Source organism: Paramisgurnus dabryanus, chromosome 3 (genome assembly GCF_030506205.2).
Source record: "Paramisgurnus dabryanus chromosome 3, PD_genome_1.1, whole genome shotgun sequence".
Lineage (NCBI taxonomy): Eukaryota > Metazoa > Chordata > Actinopteri > Cypriniformes > Cobitidae > Paramisgurnus > Paramisgurnus dabryanus.
The window spans coordinates 32013357-32032096 of NC_133339.1; the positions used below are offsets into that span (position 1 = coordinate 32013357).

Genomic DNA, 18740 nt, shown 5'->3' on the forward strand with positions numbered 1-18740 from the left:
TTTCATCATGATATTTGATGTTAATGCGAACTTGTGAAATAAGATTCTGGCACCATGCAGCTCATGTAGATTTCGTAAATTGTAAACAGTCAATAATAGAAAAAGACAAAAAAAATAGAACAGAACAAACATACAAATAAAATAAACAGTGTCATTTAGGTTTTCAGGTTGGTCAAACACTAGTTACTTTGACCGAACGTGTTTTTGAGTATTGTATAATATAATATAAGTACTAATGTTAAGGAGGGAACATGGGCGATTGCCTGTTATTCCTGTAGGATGGGCCAGCCCTGAATGAAAGAGGCATTTGATGCACACAGATTGAACTAGGAGTGAGGATGTACATAATATTTAAAATAATGATATTGACTAATATAAATAGACAAATAGAGAGGGGGGGATAAACGAGAGAGAGACATACAAAGAGGTAAATGGGGAGAAAGAGAGAGAGAAAATTATTTGACTTTTTGAATAATGTCTCTCTCTCTCTTTCTCTCGCTATTGTTAGCTACAGGCTGGTGAAGGCATAGCTGAAATTGCTCTGGTAAATTGCAGTAGATTGTTGGCCTATTCAGTCCTGTGCTGAGTGAAGCAGCAAAATGGTAAGCTGGAAGGTGGTCATAAAATGGCGGCATTCACTGCACTTATCATTGGGGACTGATAACAATGATAAATGCTACAATGATAAGGACCGGAGAAGAAAGCGGGAAAATGGATGGGTTTACCACCTTTACTCTCTCTGCTGGAGGACAAGCTGTTAGCCCTGTCTCCTACAATTTGAAAAAATGTGGTACAGAGGTTCACTTTGTAGTTTCTGTTCACGTTAGAACAGCTGGTATGGCAGTTGTCTTAGCGAAAGTTAACAGAAATTCACTATAGTATACTCAGCCATTATTCATCTATTGCCCTACAATAGGAGGTTTCTGAACTAATTTACTAAAAAACAGACTTTCTAAAAGTGAAAACAGTTTCGCCTCAAATTCACTTAATCCTGCCCTCAGGCCATTTAGAAATACCAGTTTGTTGTCAGAATCCATTAAAGGTGGGGTCTATGATCTCTGAAAGCCAATGTTGACATTTGAAATCACCTAAACAAACACGCCCCTACCCAGATATAATCTGGACCTTTTTTTGATAAACCCAGGCAACGATTGCAATTAGTAGATGTTGGTTACAAGTGTGTTTTGGTACTCGGCCCTAGGGTTGTGCCCATGGACGATATTATCGTCCATCGTGATAGTTGACTGACATCACGATGGAGAGACACCATCGTGATGCCACGCCCCCCACCCACCCCCGGCTGCGAGTCGACATACACTAACTCTCTTCTGTACTAGTCTATGCCTGAGACGTGACGTGTGTCAGTCTGTGAAAATATCCTGTCAAGCATTTGATCTTGACATTGTTGTCATTTTGAAGCGGCATAAACCCAGATATACTATTTATTTAACATATAAACCCAGAATTCAGCAAACGCCAAAAACAAGAAAACTGGAGCAACCGAAATGTGGGATTAACATACACAGACCATGTTTAAATTTCTATATTTCTGGCCAGAAATACCAACTTGTCACTTTGTCTGGTTTAAAATAAAAAGTGCACAACTCTTCTTAAGTGGAAGCAATGAAGTAAAATAACGAATATATTTCTTTAAATAAATATATAATAACGAATAATAACAAAAAATAAAATACCCCCCAGCCCTAACAATATCATTGTCCATCGCAATGGTTTAACGTAAGCATCGTCAACTGCCAATTTAGGGGACATCGCCCAACCCTACTCGGCCCGACTCCCTTTTTCAAAGTGTTTTTCAAAAATCATGCACCCATTTTTTCTTGTAAAAATGCTAATTTACCAGAAAACATGTCGGACGCACTTAGAGGGTTTTGCATAGAGACAGAGCGCAGTTATGCAAATTTGAAAACCACGCCCACCGGGGGGGAAAACAATCCAACCGTCTCCATTGACTTTGTATTGCAAGAGGCTGCCTCCTTGTCATTTCTGGCTTATAAAAAAACAGAATAATGCCTAAAAGCTGCTGTGTGACAATGTGTACAGCTAACAAGCCAAAGAACCCAGAAATAAGTTTTTATAAGCTGTCGACCTTAAAAACAGAAATGTGGAAACAGGCAACTTTTCTTAGTACTCATATTAGTAGAACTGCGTCCACTAGGGGGAAACGTAGTCGGTGATCCACTTTTTTCTCCTTAAAGGCTGGGTTTTACGGCTCAACAGCTTATAAAAACTTATTTCTGGGTTCTTTGGCTTGGCTTGTTAGCTGTACATATTGTCACACAGCAGCTTTTAGGCATTATTCGGTTTTTGTTATAAGCCAGAAATGACAAGGAGGCGGCCTCTCGCAATACAAAGTCAATGGAGACGGTTTGATTGTTTTCCCCCCGGTGGGCATGGTTTTCAGGTTATGACGCGCTGCGCTCTGTCTCTATCTATGCTCTTCAAACGTTACTCACTAGCTATTGTTATGCTTCTGAAAAAATGCTTAACTGTTTTCCCGCAAGCGTAAAAAAAAAGTTTCCAGTCAGCGCCAGCATTTTTTATGAAAAGTTTAATGCCTTACAAAAAATGTTCTTCTTTAAATATATAAACATACAATATATCAAATGAATATTTCATCCTATCTTCATTTAGATATCCTCAAATATGGGTAGGCCTTTTGTTAAAGATCAAATTCAGAGCGATGATCAAAACATACTGTACATGAAGTTTTAACTGTTTTGGGCTTAGAGGATACATCCGTGTTTTATAAGTTGGGTAGGAGGTCCACCTGGTGTACAGTACAGTATAATAGCCGAAACACGGATTGCCTTAAAAACTCGGCACTGACAGGAAAGCGTTTTCTCTTAATTAACGAGTTAACTTGTCAATGGTGGGGAAAGAGTTAAAGGCCCAAAAATGTGCAAGCCTCCCCTACATAGTCAATTACAAGTTTTACAGGAACCAAACCAACAAACCAGGACTCTGACAGTAATTTGCAGAGAGGCTAAATTTATATGGTGTAACCAGCCAGGGGAGACGGTTGATTTTAACAAGCGTCTGTTTTGGGGCTCAGCATCTGCACCTTAAGGTAGAAATAACATGCAAACATCTGACAGTCCATCTAACTGTGACAAAAACAAGCAAATGGGACTTTAAATAGAACAGAACATCAGTAGAGATACGAGACGAGAACTCATGTAATGCTTGTTATCTGAGTTTAAGACGTATAAGAGTATCCCAGATGCTATGACCAAAGCTGTCTCCTGACCTTATCCACATCAAGTCTATTCCTGAGGGCACCAATAGATGATAGGAAATAATAGGCACTGGAGAGATGAGATAGTGTGAGCTGTATAATATTATGTGGGATTTAGAAGGTGAGGTCAGAGGGAGTCTATTATCTTATACTGTGTGAAATACTATGGCTTATAAACCCTGACTGAGATGTCGTACACAGAGGAACTCTAGCAGGAAAATACATTTACACAGTTCAATTCACTAGTCTCAAATCATTAAATACTAAGTTAGTACTCGCCGTCCATAAATCACAATGCACTGTCAGAAAAAATGGTCGAAAAAGGGTCACTGTGGCGGTACCCTTTCTAAAGAGCTATATTGGTAACGTTATATTTGTGATGCTAAATCTCCAAACATGACTTTAGGCCTTAGTCACAGAATAAATGTGTGTTTGGGTTAACAGTGTAATGTGAGTGAATAAGTGTGAGATTGAATCTAAACAAACAGAATGAATCAAATTACTCAAGCCTCACTCTTATGACAATTTTTCACCACAGCCTAAGGCCACTTCCTGTATTATTATACAATTACAGACAACCTCCTATATCACTAATCACATCTACATACAATAGACAGTTTCCATATGAGACACTATCATTTACAATACAGCACAGGCGGGGACCAAAATTAGCTTTTTGTCACACCTGCCAGTGGCGAGTGAACTGAGAATATTTACCAGCTGTAAACCTCCCATACTGGTCATGAATCTGTGCACAATTGTGTTATAATCTCTCTCCAGAACTTTATAACAGCATCAGAGCTATAAAACATCTTGAGACTGGAGAGTTTTATGGGTATATAAGAAAAAGGATGCAAGTCAATGAGATAAAGAGGCAGATAGAGAGAGAGAAAGATAGATGACACCGATGAGATTTAGAGGATAAAAGCCAGTGAGGCAGATCATAACACATCCCACATCAGCCTCAGACTTACATGATCCATATATCAGTGACTTTCTCAGAATAAAAGGTACGAGGAGCTACAAAAGTTGTCAATGGGACGGTACATTTTAAATGGTCGTAATGGTACAGGTATGCATGCACCAATATGCACCTTTTAGGGACAAAAGTGTACTTTTTGAAAAGGTACAGCGTCCCAGTGATAACTTTTGTACCTTCTTGCACCTCTTGAACCCTAACCCATGCCAAAATGTTGTAGTGTGTGCATGTTTCATATATGAGAGGATGTCTACTTTAAGAAATTCTGTGTTAATTTATTTATTCAATTTTTGTGTTTTGCTATTTAAAACATTATGGGCCAGATTTACTAACAGCTTGTTCCAGCGCAAACCATCATTTTGTCATTAAAAAACGACAGCGCAGTGGATAATTAGCGCTGAAAAGTGACTGCCCTTATTGCATATGCATTTCTAGGAGTTTCCCTTTCAGACGGAAAATGTATGGAAAACGAGAATATTTAAATGATTCACACAACACGGTTTGCGCATGTGATTTGCACCATTATTTAACACAGAAAAAAGCATGTCTTGTAATTTTGCGCTTGAAATTTCTGCAATTTTTGCTGATAGGAGAAGGCTTAGCAGAGATCAGAAAGTGCGTGGTACAAGCAGAGGATGTTTTCCACAAATTTTATTTTGGAATGCAAGAGGAACTTATTATTTAAAAATATTGTTTACCAAGACATGTTTTTTTTATTTGAAAGTAAACAAGGGGTCACACAATACCAGGTGTTTTAAAACCTTTATTTATTTATCTTCCAGTTCTTTTTAGTGCCCTATGGCTTTGTTAGCTGGGATTTCACACCTCAAATTTTCAGCTGAGATGTCCGTGGTGCTGAACTCAAGCGCATCAGGTGTTAAAAGATCACCCGCACCTGCATGAGCATCAGCTCTGCTTATTTGTGACCCTGAACTAATTTGCACTTCTCTTTGTAGATTGCGTTGGTCATTATGGAAATCGGTGTTTGCGCCTGTGTTATTTATTTTGCCCCTTTTTAGTAAATAAGCATTGTGCTCTTGTGCTAATTTATTTATTCATTTTTTGTGTTATGCTATTTAAAACATTATGGGCCAGATTTACTAACAGCTTGTTCCAGCGCAAACCATCATTTTGTCATTAAAAAACGACAGCGCAGTGGATAATTAGCGCTGAAAAGTGACTGACCTTATTGCATATGCATTTCTAGGAGTTTCAGATGGAAAATGTATGGAAAACGAGAATATTTAAATGATTCACACAACACTGTAAGGGGGTGAAAATTATATCCCCCATCCATCCGTTTGGCCCAATGGCGAAGTCCAAACCGCATGGGAAGGATTGATAGCGCGTTCGGTCTTTTCCGGAGCTTTGCAGATGACGTTTTGGCGTTACGTAATTTAGGTATATTTATCTCTAATCTGACTCCAAAGACAAAGATTTAGTTTATATTATATTACAAATTTGATTGATTATTACCTTTAAAACTTACAGAATTTAGATGGATGTTTGTTTATTTATTCTGATAAAGCTCTGGTATTACACTCGTTCATTCGGTTCTCACAGTCGCACATGATCCTAGTATGGGCCTCATAATTAATATACTGGTCAACGGTCGTAAGCGAATCAGTGTTGGTCACTGCCAGAGGTTGGACTATACGCTTAAGCGGCCGCTTTCTGCGTGCTCAACTTTAAACATACTTTATTTAGTCCCCTTAGAGGTGACACTTAATTATTACAATTATTATTTCTAATCAAGATTAATGAATAGAATAACATTGAAATAAACAGAGGTTGAGGCTGACCCTATTTAGAGTAATCAGAAATGTTACTCTAAACGGAAACACAGCCTCCACGCTTCTAAGTACACTTAAACTAACGCCAATTGCTATTCGTATCTCACAAATCCTCAGCTGATGTATTATTCACTATCTAACTGGGTTTGGGCCGATCCTAGCCTGATTTCAGTCCTTACGGTAACTACGGATACAACGATATTACTTGCAGTGTCAACATTTACCGAGCAACACAGAATAAAATCAAATATAACAATTTATTAACCAGGTAGGTAAAACATAATTCAGAAGCCAATTCACATTCCAATTCAAATACGAGAAAAAACAAATATAATCAAATGAGAATAATGCATACCTGGCAAATGATGAATATCTGGTTACAGATTTCTCAAAGTAAAATAAAATACATGATGCTGTATCAAAGATACAGCATCATGGGGGTGAACTTCCATGAACAGAAAGACCCGCTGAACCATTTTACATCATTCCCTTAAATATCCAGAGAGACAAAGCATATAGGAGTTTGCTACTGATTGGTTGTTGTAAAATTCAGGGGTGTTGCCTAATATACATACAGTGGGTGATTGGTCAACATCTCTAAGGTAGGAGTTGTCTCCCAACATTAGGTTAAGTTTACTTGTTTATTGTCACAGATTAACATTGAATCCTGTTGTTGTATGGAGATGTGGTGTTTGAAAATCAAGTGTAACTCTCCAGGGAGTCTCCTGTATTCGAGATAAAGTTCTGGTTCCCGAGAGGGGTGTTTTGGGGGTCTTGGTCCCCTGCCGTGAGTCCTGGAGGAAAACTTGTTGTGTTGCAAAAAAGTTCTCTTTTGATGTCCTTGCTGCCTCAGGCACCTACAGGGCACACACACTGCACTCTCGGGCATCCATGCTGTGTTCCCAGGAAGGGCTGACCTTTTGGTCAGGATCAATCAAAATTCTTACAACACGATTTAGTAATGTTTGCGCACGTGATTTGCACCATTATTTAACACAGAAAAAATTGTAATTTTGCGCTTGAAATGTCTGCAATTTTTGCTGATAGGAGAAGGCTTAGCAGAGATCAGAAAGTGTGTGGTACAAGCAGAGGATGTTTTCCACAAATTTTTTTTTTGGAATGCAAGAGGAACTTATTATTTAAAAATATTGTTTACCAAGATATGTTTTTTTTATTTGAAAGAAAACGAGGGGTCACACAATACCAGGTGTTTTAAAACCTTAAAGGGGACAGAGAACGAAAAAACATTTTTACCTTGTCTTTGTTAAATAATGGTAGTCTACCCGCATTCACAAACATACAAAAAGTGCTAGACATGCTAAACATAGAAATTCCTCTTTTAGAAATGTCAGCCAGAAAACAGCCTAATCTGAAAAACTGATGCTTATGACATCACAGGCATCTCACTGCCCCTCCACTTTAAAATAATTGGCTACATTTTTTGAGTGGCAGCAAAGTCAGCCAATCAGTAATGAGATTGCAAGTTAAGCCAGTAGGGGGAGCCAAATAGGTGCATGAGATGTCCGTGGTGCTGAACTCAAGCGCATCAGGTGTTAAAAGATCACCCGCACCTACATGAGCATCAGCTCTGCTTATTTGCGACCCTGAACTAATTTGCACTTCTCTTTGTAGATTGCGTTGGTCATTATGGAAATCAGCTTTTAGGCCTGTGTTATTTATTTTGCGCTTTTTTAGTTAATAAACTGCAGATATTACCACTCCCATCGGCTCTGTTTTGGAATCATGTTCTCGTGCTAATTTGCCCTGTTTAGTAAATCTGGCCCATAATAGTGTGTTGTCCTTAAACTAACATTGATTGTGCTGTTTTTATTACATCCCTTCTAAGAATGTTGTGTGCTGTAACTAATTAGCCAGGATTTTAAAAATATTGTACTGTGTGAGATATATGTCAGATTTACCTTACCTTATCTAAGTGAACAATACATAGACCCACATATTGTACACACTCTAAGTAAACCCATATACACAAAACTGATGCCTTCCCTATCCCATACAGATGATAGAGATACACCACACACACACACATACACAAACACAAACACATAGAAATAGTCAAAGCACTGACCTTAAAGCTCCAGTAGTTTGGTTGTTGCTATGGAGAAAGGAGAGAGAAGAGTTACTTGGACATTTATCTCTGTGTGTGGTCACACCTAATACACAGCCACCATCTACAATCAACTCACCAATCTTTGATAATAAAAAATTATGTGAATAGACATCAGAGAGAAAGAGAGAGAGAGAGAGAGAGAGAGAGAGAGAGAGAGAGGGATCATTCATTTCCTCTCTCTCTTATTCCCCCTTTACCTCTTTGTAAAGTCTCTTTAAAGAGAGACTTTAAGCACACACTACCAGATACAATACAGGAGTCTAAAGGTTTAAGACCACTAATGGCACTTTTCCATCGCATATTCCATAGCATAGGTTTGGGTCAGGTCGGTTCAGCTCACCTCACTTTGGCTTGGTTAGCTTTTCCATCAAGTTTAGTTACACTCCGTAGTGGAAGGGATTATAGGCGTGTCGTTGTATTTGTGCTGCCTACTGCTGTAGTGAGAGTGTCGTTGTACATTCCCATACATTCATTTATTTCTCAGTCCACCACAAAATTAAAATTGGCCACAACAAATAGATGTTTGCACATCGCGTTTATCACTACCTCTGTCTCACATGACAGTTTCTCTACAAACACCCGTGGCGTCAGTCGATGCGTTTCGCTGAGCCTCATTTAAGTTGCATTTAAGCATATATGCGAACGTGTGCATCGCAAATGTGCCGCCACAAACTGCCAGTCTGGAAAAAAACTGTTATGGAGTTTCTGATTTTCAACCTGTGGATGTTTTTCATCCCTAAAAGGGAGTTTGGGAACTTGTTGCAGAGCACAGATGACAACATGTTTGCTCGAGACAGCGCAAGCTAGCATGAAGGTAAAGCTAATCTTTTACATTATAGCAATGACGCTAGTAGTGACGATTCTCTCAGTCCAATCAGTGATCTACAGTGTTTTCGCATCACGTTTTGGCATCAGCTCAGGTCGCTTGGACCTATGTGGGGTACTATGCAATGGAAGAGCGCCATAATAAAAATGCATACTTTGCACCACTGATTTACATTTTTTCCAATTTTTACTCACAAATTGGTAACTTAAATTACATAAAAAATACGTGAATATGTCCTTTGCATTCTAACTAAATAGGTTTGTGCAACCTATCTAAAACTACTCGAATTATGGGGGCAGTATTCTGGACAGGGTTTAAATTAATCCAGAACTAGACCTTAATTATATTAGGACATGTAAGTAGTTTTTACAAACAAACCTTACAAAAAACAATTCTGTTGTGCATCTTGAGACAAAACAATAGCACTGATATATGTTAAAATATATCAGTGCAAGATGTTTTTAAATTAAGGCACCTCAAACATGCATTTTAGTCTGGGACTAGGATAAGCCCTGTCCGAGAAACCATGTCTATATCTAATAAAACTTCAATTTTTTAAGGTTTTACATTTTAAACCATAGCTTTTCAATGTGGTTTAAGAGTTGGGACCAGACTGCAATTCTATGAGCATGAGGTATAATATGGAGCCAATGTGTTTTCAGTCCTCTAAATGCATCTGACTGAAGGTGTTTGGAGGATTTGTCTGTATTCTTCGCTCCCCTTCCCATCAGCTGCCCAGTCTGCCTGACTAACTGACAGGATTGAAGTAAATGAGAAAAATTAATTAAAAAGATCCCCTCTGTCTGCAGCCCTGGCTTGCTGCCCAAACCCATCAATCACATTGAGACGGGTCAGCTGTCTGCAGAGCCCTCACCTTACTGCCATTACATCTGTGAATTTCACATTTACAGCCAGGGAGAGACATCAACAACCAATCATAATTCTGATTTCACCGCCTAACTTTTTGTTGTTGTTGTTTTTTGTCACTTATATTTGGTTCCCTCTTTGTTGCTCTCTTTTACTTAATAATAATAATTAAAATTATTTGGTGTGTGAACTTTAAATTTGTGTTTGTCCATTTTCTTACATTTAGCCGCACACTCATCCATATATTTCTTTATCTGTCTATGTGGGGAACTTTCTGCATTTTTACAGTTAATGTAATAAAACAATATTTGTTATGTTTATTAAGGTGTTTTTCTCATGGGGACATTTGTTGTGTTTATACTGAGCTAATGATTTTCCTATCTCCTATCCCTACTGTACCCCTTATAAAACCTTGCCGCATTTCAATTTTGCATTATTTAGTACACTTATTAAGCAGAACCGTTTATATATTGGTACTTTCAGGTTTTACTAGCCATGTGGGGACATTTGGTCCACACAAAATAGACAAAATCTGACTTACAACATACACTACAGTTTTATTAAGAAATCTTACAATAAAAATGTACATTACATTTATGCATATGGCCGACACTTTTATCCAAAGTAACTTACAGTGCACTCAAGCTATACATCTTAATCAGCATGTGTGTTCCCTAAGAATTAAACTCAAAACTTTCAGTTCTTTTAAAGCAATGCTTTAGCACAGTGGTCTTCACAATTTTTTTCATGAGAGCCACACTGATAGGTAAGGCGTAGCCGCCTTTACCGCAAAGTATCAAAAGTTACATGCAGTCATAAATAGTCTGCTTATCAATCTGTTGCAATGCAATAAATACAAGGGCAAATCATTCTTTATCATTTACCAGTCACATGTAACTGAGACAATATGATTTCCCTTAATGACAAAAACAGGATTTTAATGCTAAGCATTCTAATAATATGCTGCATGCGATTGAACACGCTTATCGACGTGTATCTTGATCTAATAGGTATGGTTTTCTAACTAAATTAGCGTCCGGAGCAGAAAAGACAGAAAATGCGCATGCCTGCATGATCACACTGTATTATTTACTGCAATGCGAGCCACAAATTAAAGCCTGCCGAGCCGCATGCGTGTGTGAACCATAGACTGTAAAAAAGATGGACGATGCCTGTTCGCTCTCTTCCATTGGTGAAAAGCCGCCAGTGTCCCGATATGGCGCTGACATCTTGGGTCTAGAGTCTGCGCAGTAGCGTTTTCGGGACCAGTCATGTGCAGCAGTAGTGAGCAGAAAGTGAAGCCACGAAATCAAGACCCCGCCCTCGCTCTCGCAGAATGCGCAAATATCACAACTGTCAATCATTACGTGACGCCACCGTTTTTATATCATTAAATAACTAACTAAACACAGACCTATTTTAAAAACAAACATTTGAATGTACATCAGCGTGATAAAAGCTACAGTAAATGACAGAAACCAGCTTCTGAAAAAAGATAATTGAAGTGTAATACATTTTTTTAGTTGGTCTCAAGTCCCATTGAATAACATGAGGAGGCAAAGTTTATGACCTATGCTGGGACCAGTCACTGGGGGGCGATCGAGACGTTTTGGCTTCACTTTTCAGGGCTTGTGCGGCATGCTTGGTGTGAACACAAACACTTCCTGTAAATGTTCTGGGATCGTTCCCATAAAGAGGACCCAGTAACAGTGCCGTAACATTTACAAAACACATTCTGAGTGAACAAGTGGCAGAAACAATGCCCTAAGGGGTGTGCCATAAGGAGGACGCGTGTGTCATCGCAACAAGAAGTTTTGGTTCAGCTCTTTGACACAGGGATTTTAATGCAGATCAACTTTCAAGGCAAGAAATGTCGGCAAACTGGACTGAAGCAGAGAACAGGGAGCTTGTCACTATCCGTGCTGAAGCTGAGATCCTTCACCAACATGACAGAACAACGCATCACGTGCTCCTTATTATCTAATCATGAACAAAAATGCACGTGCGTGGGGTTTCGCAAGAGAGAAATCACGGATTATAAGCAAACTTTATACGCTGCAGAAAAACCCCATTGCGGTATGTGTGTGACTGCATGCACAGATTCTGGAAAATCATTGGCAGTGAGAATGAACCAAAAATCAAACAATCCCAGACAAATCCCAGACGCATTTCCATGTATTTAATCTCTGTGCAAAAAGGGGTTTGGAGAACCCTGCTCTGATGGATCAGGACCTCTGAATATTTCATGTGCAAGTCTAGACTGCATAATCTACTGATTAAAAGTTTGTGTGTGTGTGTGTGTGTGTGTGCGTGTGTGTGTGTGCGTGTGTGTGTGTGCGCGCGCGTGTGTGTGTGTGTGGGTTTGTTTGTGAACATACATTTAGAAAGCTAAATTAAAAATCATTAAAAATCCTGCAGCATGTAAACAGTTTCAGCAGATCACACCCAGCATAACTTTAAGGAAGATATGCACAATAAACTTAAATAAAGCTACTCAATAATGCTTATCACCTTAACACTATTAAGTGGTTTGGTGCATTAATCACCAAGTCATTAAATGTTGAAATATTAAGCATCGGCTAAATATTTCACCCAGAAATGCTTATAACATCCCTTTTAACAGGATGATGTCTAGACTAAAGTAGCTGGCTGCTCATTTAACAGTTTTAACTAGTGTACAGAAGCATCTCCTCCGCTGACATCCATTTAAAAACACGTTGAATCTTTGCAGTGCACCTGCTTTGTTTCGCTAACCTTGAATGTTCCTGCTAGAGGCGGGGCTTTGTCCTATCCTCACTGAGTCTGTAAGCTTCGCTCTAAACTTTGGTTCTGATGTGAGACTGGAGTCAAATATGGTTCTGCAGAAGGATGCTGTTGATGGAGTTAGACACGTTTCTTGTAATGTAGCCAGCTTTATTTACCAAGGATTTACTGGCTGTAAATTATCAGCTTCTGTGCATTACTTTTGGTCAGTATTTGTGTGCTACTGATCTCTGGGAATCTCATCTGCCCTTCTCAGATGATCCTGTATCCATTCACTTATAGAGCAGGTTTAACCGGTTGCCAAGCCCTGTATGTGTGGCTAATGCTCCATACCCCTCTAGATAGAAATGGGTCAGATTCAGGGGCAGGGTTTCACCTGCAGGGATTTATTCTAGGTTACCTGATGTCAGGTGCAACAGAGCGGCAGATGGACCATTCTCAAAAATGGTCAATCCAGAAAGATAAACTGTCCCTTTGAACCTGCTTGAGATTTAAGAGCCCGCTCATGGTCATAATATTAATGCCCCCCATGCAGTAGCTTTAAACTAAAGCAGTCTTTTGATACGGTACTTGATTTTATCCTTAGCATTGATGCAGGTTTTTAAAATGTGAAATTCAATAAAATCCTGTTTCTAAAGCTTATATTCTTCAAAACAGTATTTATTACTACAGTTTAAGCCTTATTAAATACTTAAACATTTTTAGGACGTCCCCCAAAGGAATGTTTCATCAGATTTAGGTAACTCTTAGGAACATATTGTAGCAAATCTGTCTGCAAAATCTGAAACACACATCTTCCTGGTCATTTCACATTGTGTTGTTTCTTGTCAATGTTAAAAATTCACAGCATAGCAAACTGACGGCTCCTAAATCACTGTGATGTGACAGCCCTGATCCCGCTGTAAATTTCTCTCTTTGACATTGCTTTTGATAAATGACTGAAATAACGTAACTACTGACGCTATCATATTAGATAATAATGGAGGAGGCGCTACACATGGATTTATGCGCAGCAGGGCCGGTTAATGTTACATTCCCATAACAAGCAGATATCTGTGAAGCGTGTGAGCCCAGCGTCTACAGTTGCTAAGAAACGACTCCTAATGAAAGATAATTGGCCGTCTAAGCTGTGGCATTCTATTGCTAGCCTAAAAATGTCCAGCACCTTTAAGGGTTAAAAGGGATGCGTCAGGTTAAACAGGATTTTTTACCTGTTTAAAATGAAAGGTTATTAACAGTGTTGGCATGCATTAAAGGTGTAGTTCACCACAAAATGAAAATGATCCCAAAATGTACACATGCACCCTCATGCCATCCCAGATGTATATGAATTGATTTCTACAGCTGAACACAATCAGAGTTCTTGTGTGTATTGTGATTAGCTGTCATCTGCATTTCATCACGAGAACCAATGAGATACGACATTATCGATGTGGTGCTATATTTTAACTTACAATACTGATTTGTGTGTTAACAGAAATACACTGCATATTGACCACTAAACATGGTCAAAATATTAATAGTTTTTTCTTAGAACCCATTATGCTGCAAAGACATACTAGAGTAATTTTGATTACTTTAATGCTGGATTCATGTGATTTTTGGAGCCCTTCCATGCCATTACAAAGCTTAGGAAAGCTAGATAACTGTTTAATATATTTTCGATTGTATACATCTGGGATTATTTTCATTTTCCAGTGAACTATTCCTGTAAAGGCCCACTAAAGTGCCAGCATTATATGATTTGGTGATGTCACTTTAAAGCAGTGGTTCTCAACTGCAGTCCTTGGGCTCCCCCCTCCCAAAACATTTTAGATGTGTCCATATTTAAAATACCTAATTCAGTTCATCAACTTGTTAGTGTGTTAATTAAGGAAACGTTTCAAACATTCTTTAAGGAGCCTGATGAGTGGAATCAGGTGTTTCATTTCAGGAGACATCTAAAACATTCTGGGAGGAGGGGCCTGAGGAGTGAAGTTGAGAACCACTGCTTTAAAGATCAAATTTTTATTATAAACACTTCCCCCGTGTCGTTTCAAACTCATACGTCCTTGACCGTCTTTAGAACACATTTTTAGATATTTTAGACGAAAACTGGGAGGTTTGTAACTGTTCAGTACACACCTAAAGTTCGTAATCATAAGGGAACCATTTTTAGTGTTATATAGCACCTATAAAGCACCTATGAAGAACCATCGGGGGTAATATACAGTACTGTAGCACCACTATGGCACCAGATATGGTTCTATATAGCACAATATGGTTCTACACAGGTGCTACACAGGTATTACATAGATGCTACATGGCACTTAAAATGGTTCCTCTATGATTTCTAGTGAACCACTTTTAGTGCTATTTAGCACCTTTTCTTTTTAGAGTGTATGCTGCTATTTAATGACAATATTCAAGCCCAGAAAAGTATGAAACAGCGTGAAATCTACTCGTGAACGGGCTGAGGAGGATAACAAATTGCTGAATTAAGTCGCTAGTTTTGTTTTCTTTGTGCACAAAAGTGTTCTCATTGCTTTTTAATATTTTTATTAAACCTTTGATTGTTCATTGGCTTTTGGCGATGTCTTTCATTTGAAGGTTTAGTGCAACGTAGGGGGCGTGAAGCTTTGGCATCTAGAGAACATTTGACTGGACAGGAAATTTGATGAGAAGCTGGAGTGTAGGATGACATTATAAATATTCCATTGCAGGTGCAAAACTATAAGTTTTGAATGCTTACATCTTCTGAATGCAATTTTTTACGTTTTGGACCATACACGTTTATATACAGTCGTATGCAAAAGTTTGGGTACCCCTGACAATTTCCATGATTTTCATTTATAAATATTTGGGTGTTTGGATCAGGAATTTCATTTAGAATAACTGACAGTAATACTTCAGTAGTGAAATAAGGTTTATTGGATTAACAGAAAATGTGCAATATGCATCAAAAAGAAATTAGACAGGTGCATAAATTTGGCCACCCAAACAGAAAAATCAAATTAATATTTAGTAGAGCCTCCTTTAGAAGAAATAACAGCCTCTAGATGATTCTTGTAGCCTGTAATAAGTGTTTGTATTCTGGATGAATATATTTTGGACCATTCCTCCTCACAAAACATCTCCAGTTCAGTTAGGTTTGATTTTTGCAGAGCATGGACAGCCTGCTTTAGATGTTCAATGATATTCAGGTCTGGGGACTGGGATGGCCATTCCAGAACATATCAAAATGTACTTGTTTCTCTGCATAAATGCCTGAGTAGATTTTGAGCAGTATTTTGGGTCGTTGTCTTCTTGAAATATCCAGCCCGGACGTAACTTCAACTTTGTGACTTTATATTAAGAGGAATCCATGCAACCCTCAACTTTAACCAGATTCCCTGTACCGGCACTGACCACACAGCCCCACCACAGCATGATGGAACCTCCATAAAATTTTACTGTGGGTAGCAAATATTTTACTTGAAACGCTGTGTTATTTTGCCGCCATGCATAACACCCCTTGTCATGACCAAATAACTCGATCTTTGTTTCATCGGCCTACAGCACCTTATTCCAAAATGAAGCTGGCTTGTCCAAATGTGTGTTTGCATCAAAGTGCAGTGCGCTAAAGTGTTGAATGATGCACAGTGACACCATCTGCAGCAAGTTGATGTTTAAGGTCTTTGAAGGTGGTATATGGACTGTTTTTGACCGTTCTCACCATCCTTCGCCTCTCCATTATTTTACGTGGCCTGCCAATTCTGACCTTAACAAGAACTGTGTCTGTGGTCTTCCATTTCCTCACTGTTTTCTCACAGTGGACACTGACAGCTTATATCTTTGCCATAAATTTTTGTAGCCTTCCCCTAAACCATAATCTTGAACAATCTTTGTTTTCAGGTCATTTGAGAGTTGATTTTAGGCCTGCATGTTGGCACTCTTCAGAGGAGAGTCAAAGAAAACAACAACTTGCAATTGGCCACCTTTAAATACCTTTTCTCATGATTGGATGCACCTGTCTATGAAGTTCAAGGCTAAATGAGCTCACCAAACCAATGCTTTTTGACAAAATAAATCCACCAATATAGAAACATTTGTATGGTCATCTGCTGGTATGTGGCTTGTTAACATGTTTTACGCTGCCTTTAGCCACTTTAAAATGCATCACGCTGTACTAATGTAAGTTTATAATGTTATGCTTGTTTATAACGTACAAAGTGAATGTGCTGTGAATGTAACTCATACTGGTTTAATTTATAAATATACAAAGCGCAGCATTAAAAAAGACTTACAAAGCACTTTGTTTATTTCTGGCTTAGTGTAGTTTTCTTTTTGTTGTTAATATAAATATCTGATGGGAAATAACATCATCATCACTTTAAATGATTACTAATCTCTTAACTATGTAAGTATACATTTGACAAGTTATTAATACATTATTTTTATTTATTTATTAACCAGCAAAACCACAGTGTCAAAAACACTCTACGTTTGATGCATAAATATGCACTTTATACCACCATCACTTTATTTAATAGCCTCTCTAATTACACATTATGTACAATAATGGATGAATCTGCATTAAAAAAACGAAATTTACCAATAAAAGGCTGTTCGTGGTTTGTTGTGTGTTGCTAAGGTTATCCACAGCTTGTCCTAGCCTGACCCGTTTTCTACTAACACCCCCTAAATGTACTAATTAAATGAGAAATAATGCACTACAAACACACTGATGCATAAAGTCATTCGATTCACATGTATTGCTAACATACAATCTTATTTGTCAAGCGTATTAAGTCTTGTATTAAGTTCAACACATTCAATCTTTCTAATGCAACTCTATGGAGCTGACTGTGACTTCCGGGAACTCTGTAGAGACTCCGTGGTCCGCCATTGCTGTAAAAAAAACGTTCCATTGGAGTGAACGGACTTGACGTAACTCTCTCTTTCTATGGCTCTGTGAATACTGAGGTTAGGCACACCTGGATTAATCAGTTTGTTTGTGACTACTGAGGTCAGGCACACCTGGATTAATCCGTTTGTTTGTGACTACTGAGGTCAGGCACACCTGGATTAATCCGTTTGTCCAATAATGGAAGACAGGAAACAAGAAGCCTATTGTGTGTTACAATAAATCAGTGCTAAGTAGTTATAGGCATTCAAATCAACAACATGACAAGGGTGGGTGCCCCAATTTATGCACCTGTCTAATGTCGTTTTGATGCATATTGCACATTTTCTGTTAATCCAATAAACCTTATTTCACTACCAAAATATTACTGTGTCATTCAGTTATTCGATAGATCAAAATGAAATTGCTGATCCAAACACCCAAAAATGTATAAATGAAAATCATGAAAATTGTTAGGGGTGCCCAAACTTTTGCATATAAATGAAAAACCTTAAACCTATGTATTTATTAATTTATTTATACTACAAGAAAAATATGAATTTTGATCTAATGGGAACTATCTATCTATGGGATAGTTCACCCAAAAATGAATATTCTGGCATAATTTTCTCATTCTCATGTTGTTCTAAATCTCTATGAACTTTTTTTTCTGATGAACAGAGAAGAAGATTTTTTGATAAATGATGGTAAGCGCACAGTTGATTGCAACCATTAATTTCCATAGTAGGAAAAACAAATACGTTGGAATTTAATGGGTACCGTCAATTGTGTGCTTACAATAATTTATCAAAATATCTTCTTCTTCATTTATCAAAATACTTCCATTATATTTGTTTATCCTACTATGGAAGTCAATGGTTACGGCAGCTGTGTACTTACCATCATTTATCAAAATATATTATTTTGTGTTCATCAAAATAACATGATGACAACATTTTTATTTTTGGGTAGACTATCCCTTTAAGACTAACATTGCAAATCTTCCTACCTAGTGAATCCAGATCATTTGTACATACTGTAACTTTGTTTACATTAAAACAACACTGGAGTCAAATAGCATGTCACCACATCACATTTGAATAGTCATGCTAGTTATTTTTATATATTCTAATCTATATACCGGATACATCCTGGACAACATCAAACAACACCTACCCACCTGTCAATCATCCATTGTGCTAAAAAGTTTTAATGTTACCTGGTTAGGCGCAAACAAACTTCTCTGGTTTACTTGACATTAATA

General features: G+C 38.1%; 1 protein-coding gene across 3 annotated transcripts in view; it reads right to left on the reverse strand.

Moving 5' to 3' along the window:
• Positions 1-18740, reverse strand: part of srcin1a (SRC kinase signaling inhibitor 1a) — an 81913-nt gene that overhangs the window by 37400 nt on the left and 25773 nt on the right. For all 3 annotated transcript variants that reach the window (XM_073814007.1, XM_073814009.1, XM_073814008.1), the window contains one exon: positions 8115-8141. In XM_073814007.1, coding sequence (XP_073670108.1) covers positions 8115-8141 — 27 coding nt within the window. The remainder of the gene's footprint in view (positions 1-8114; positions 8142-18740) is intronic.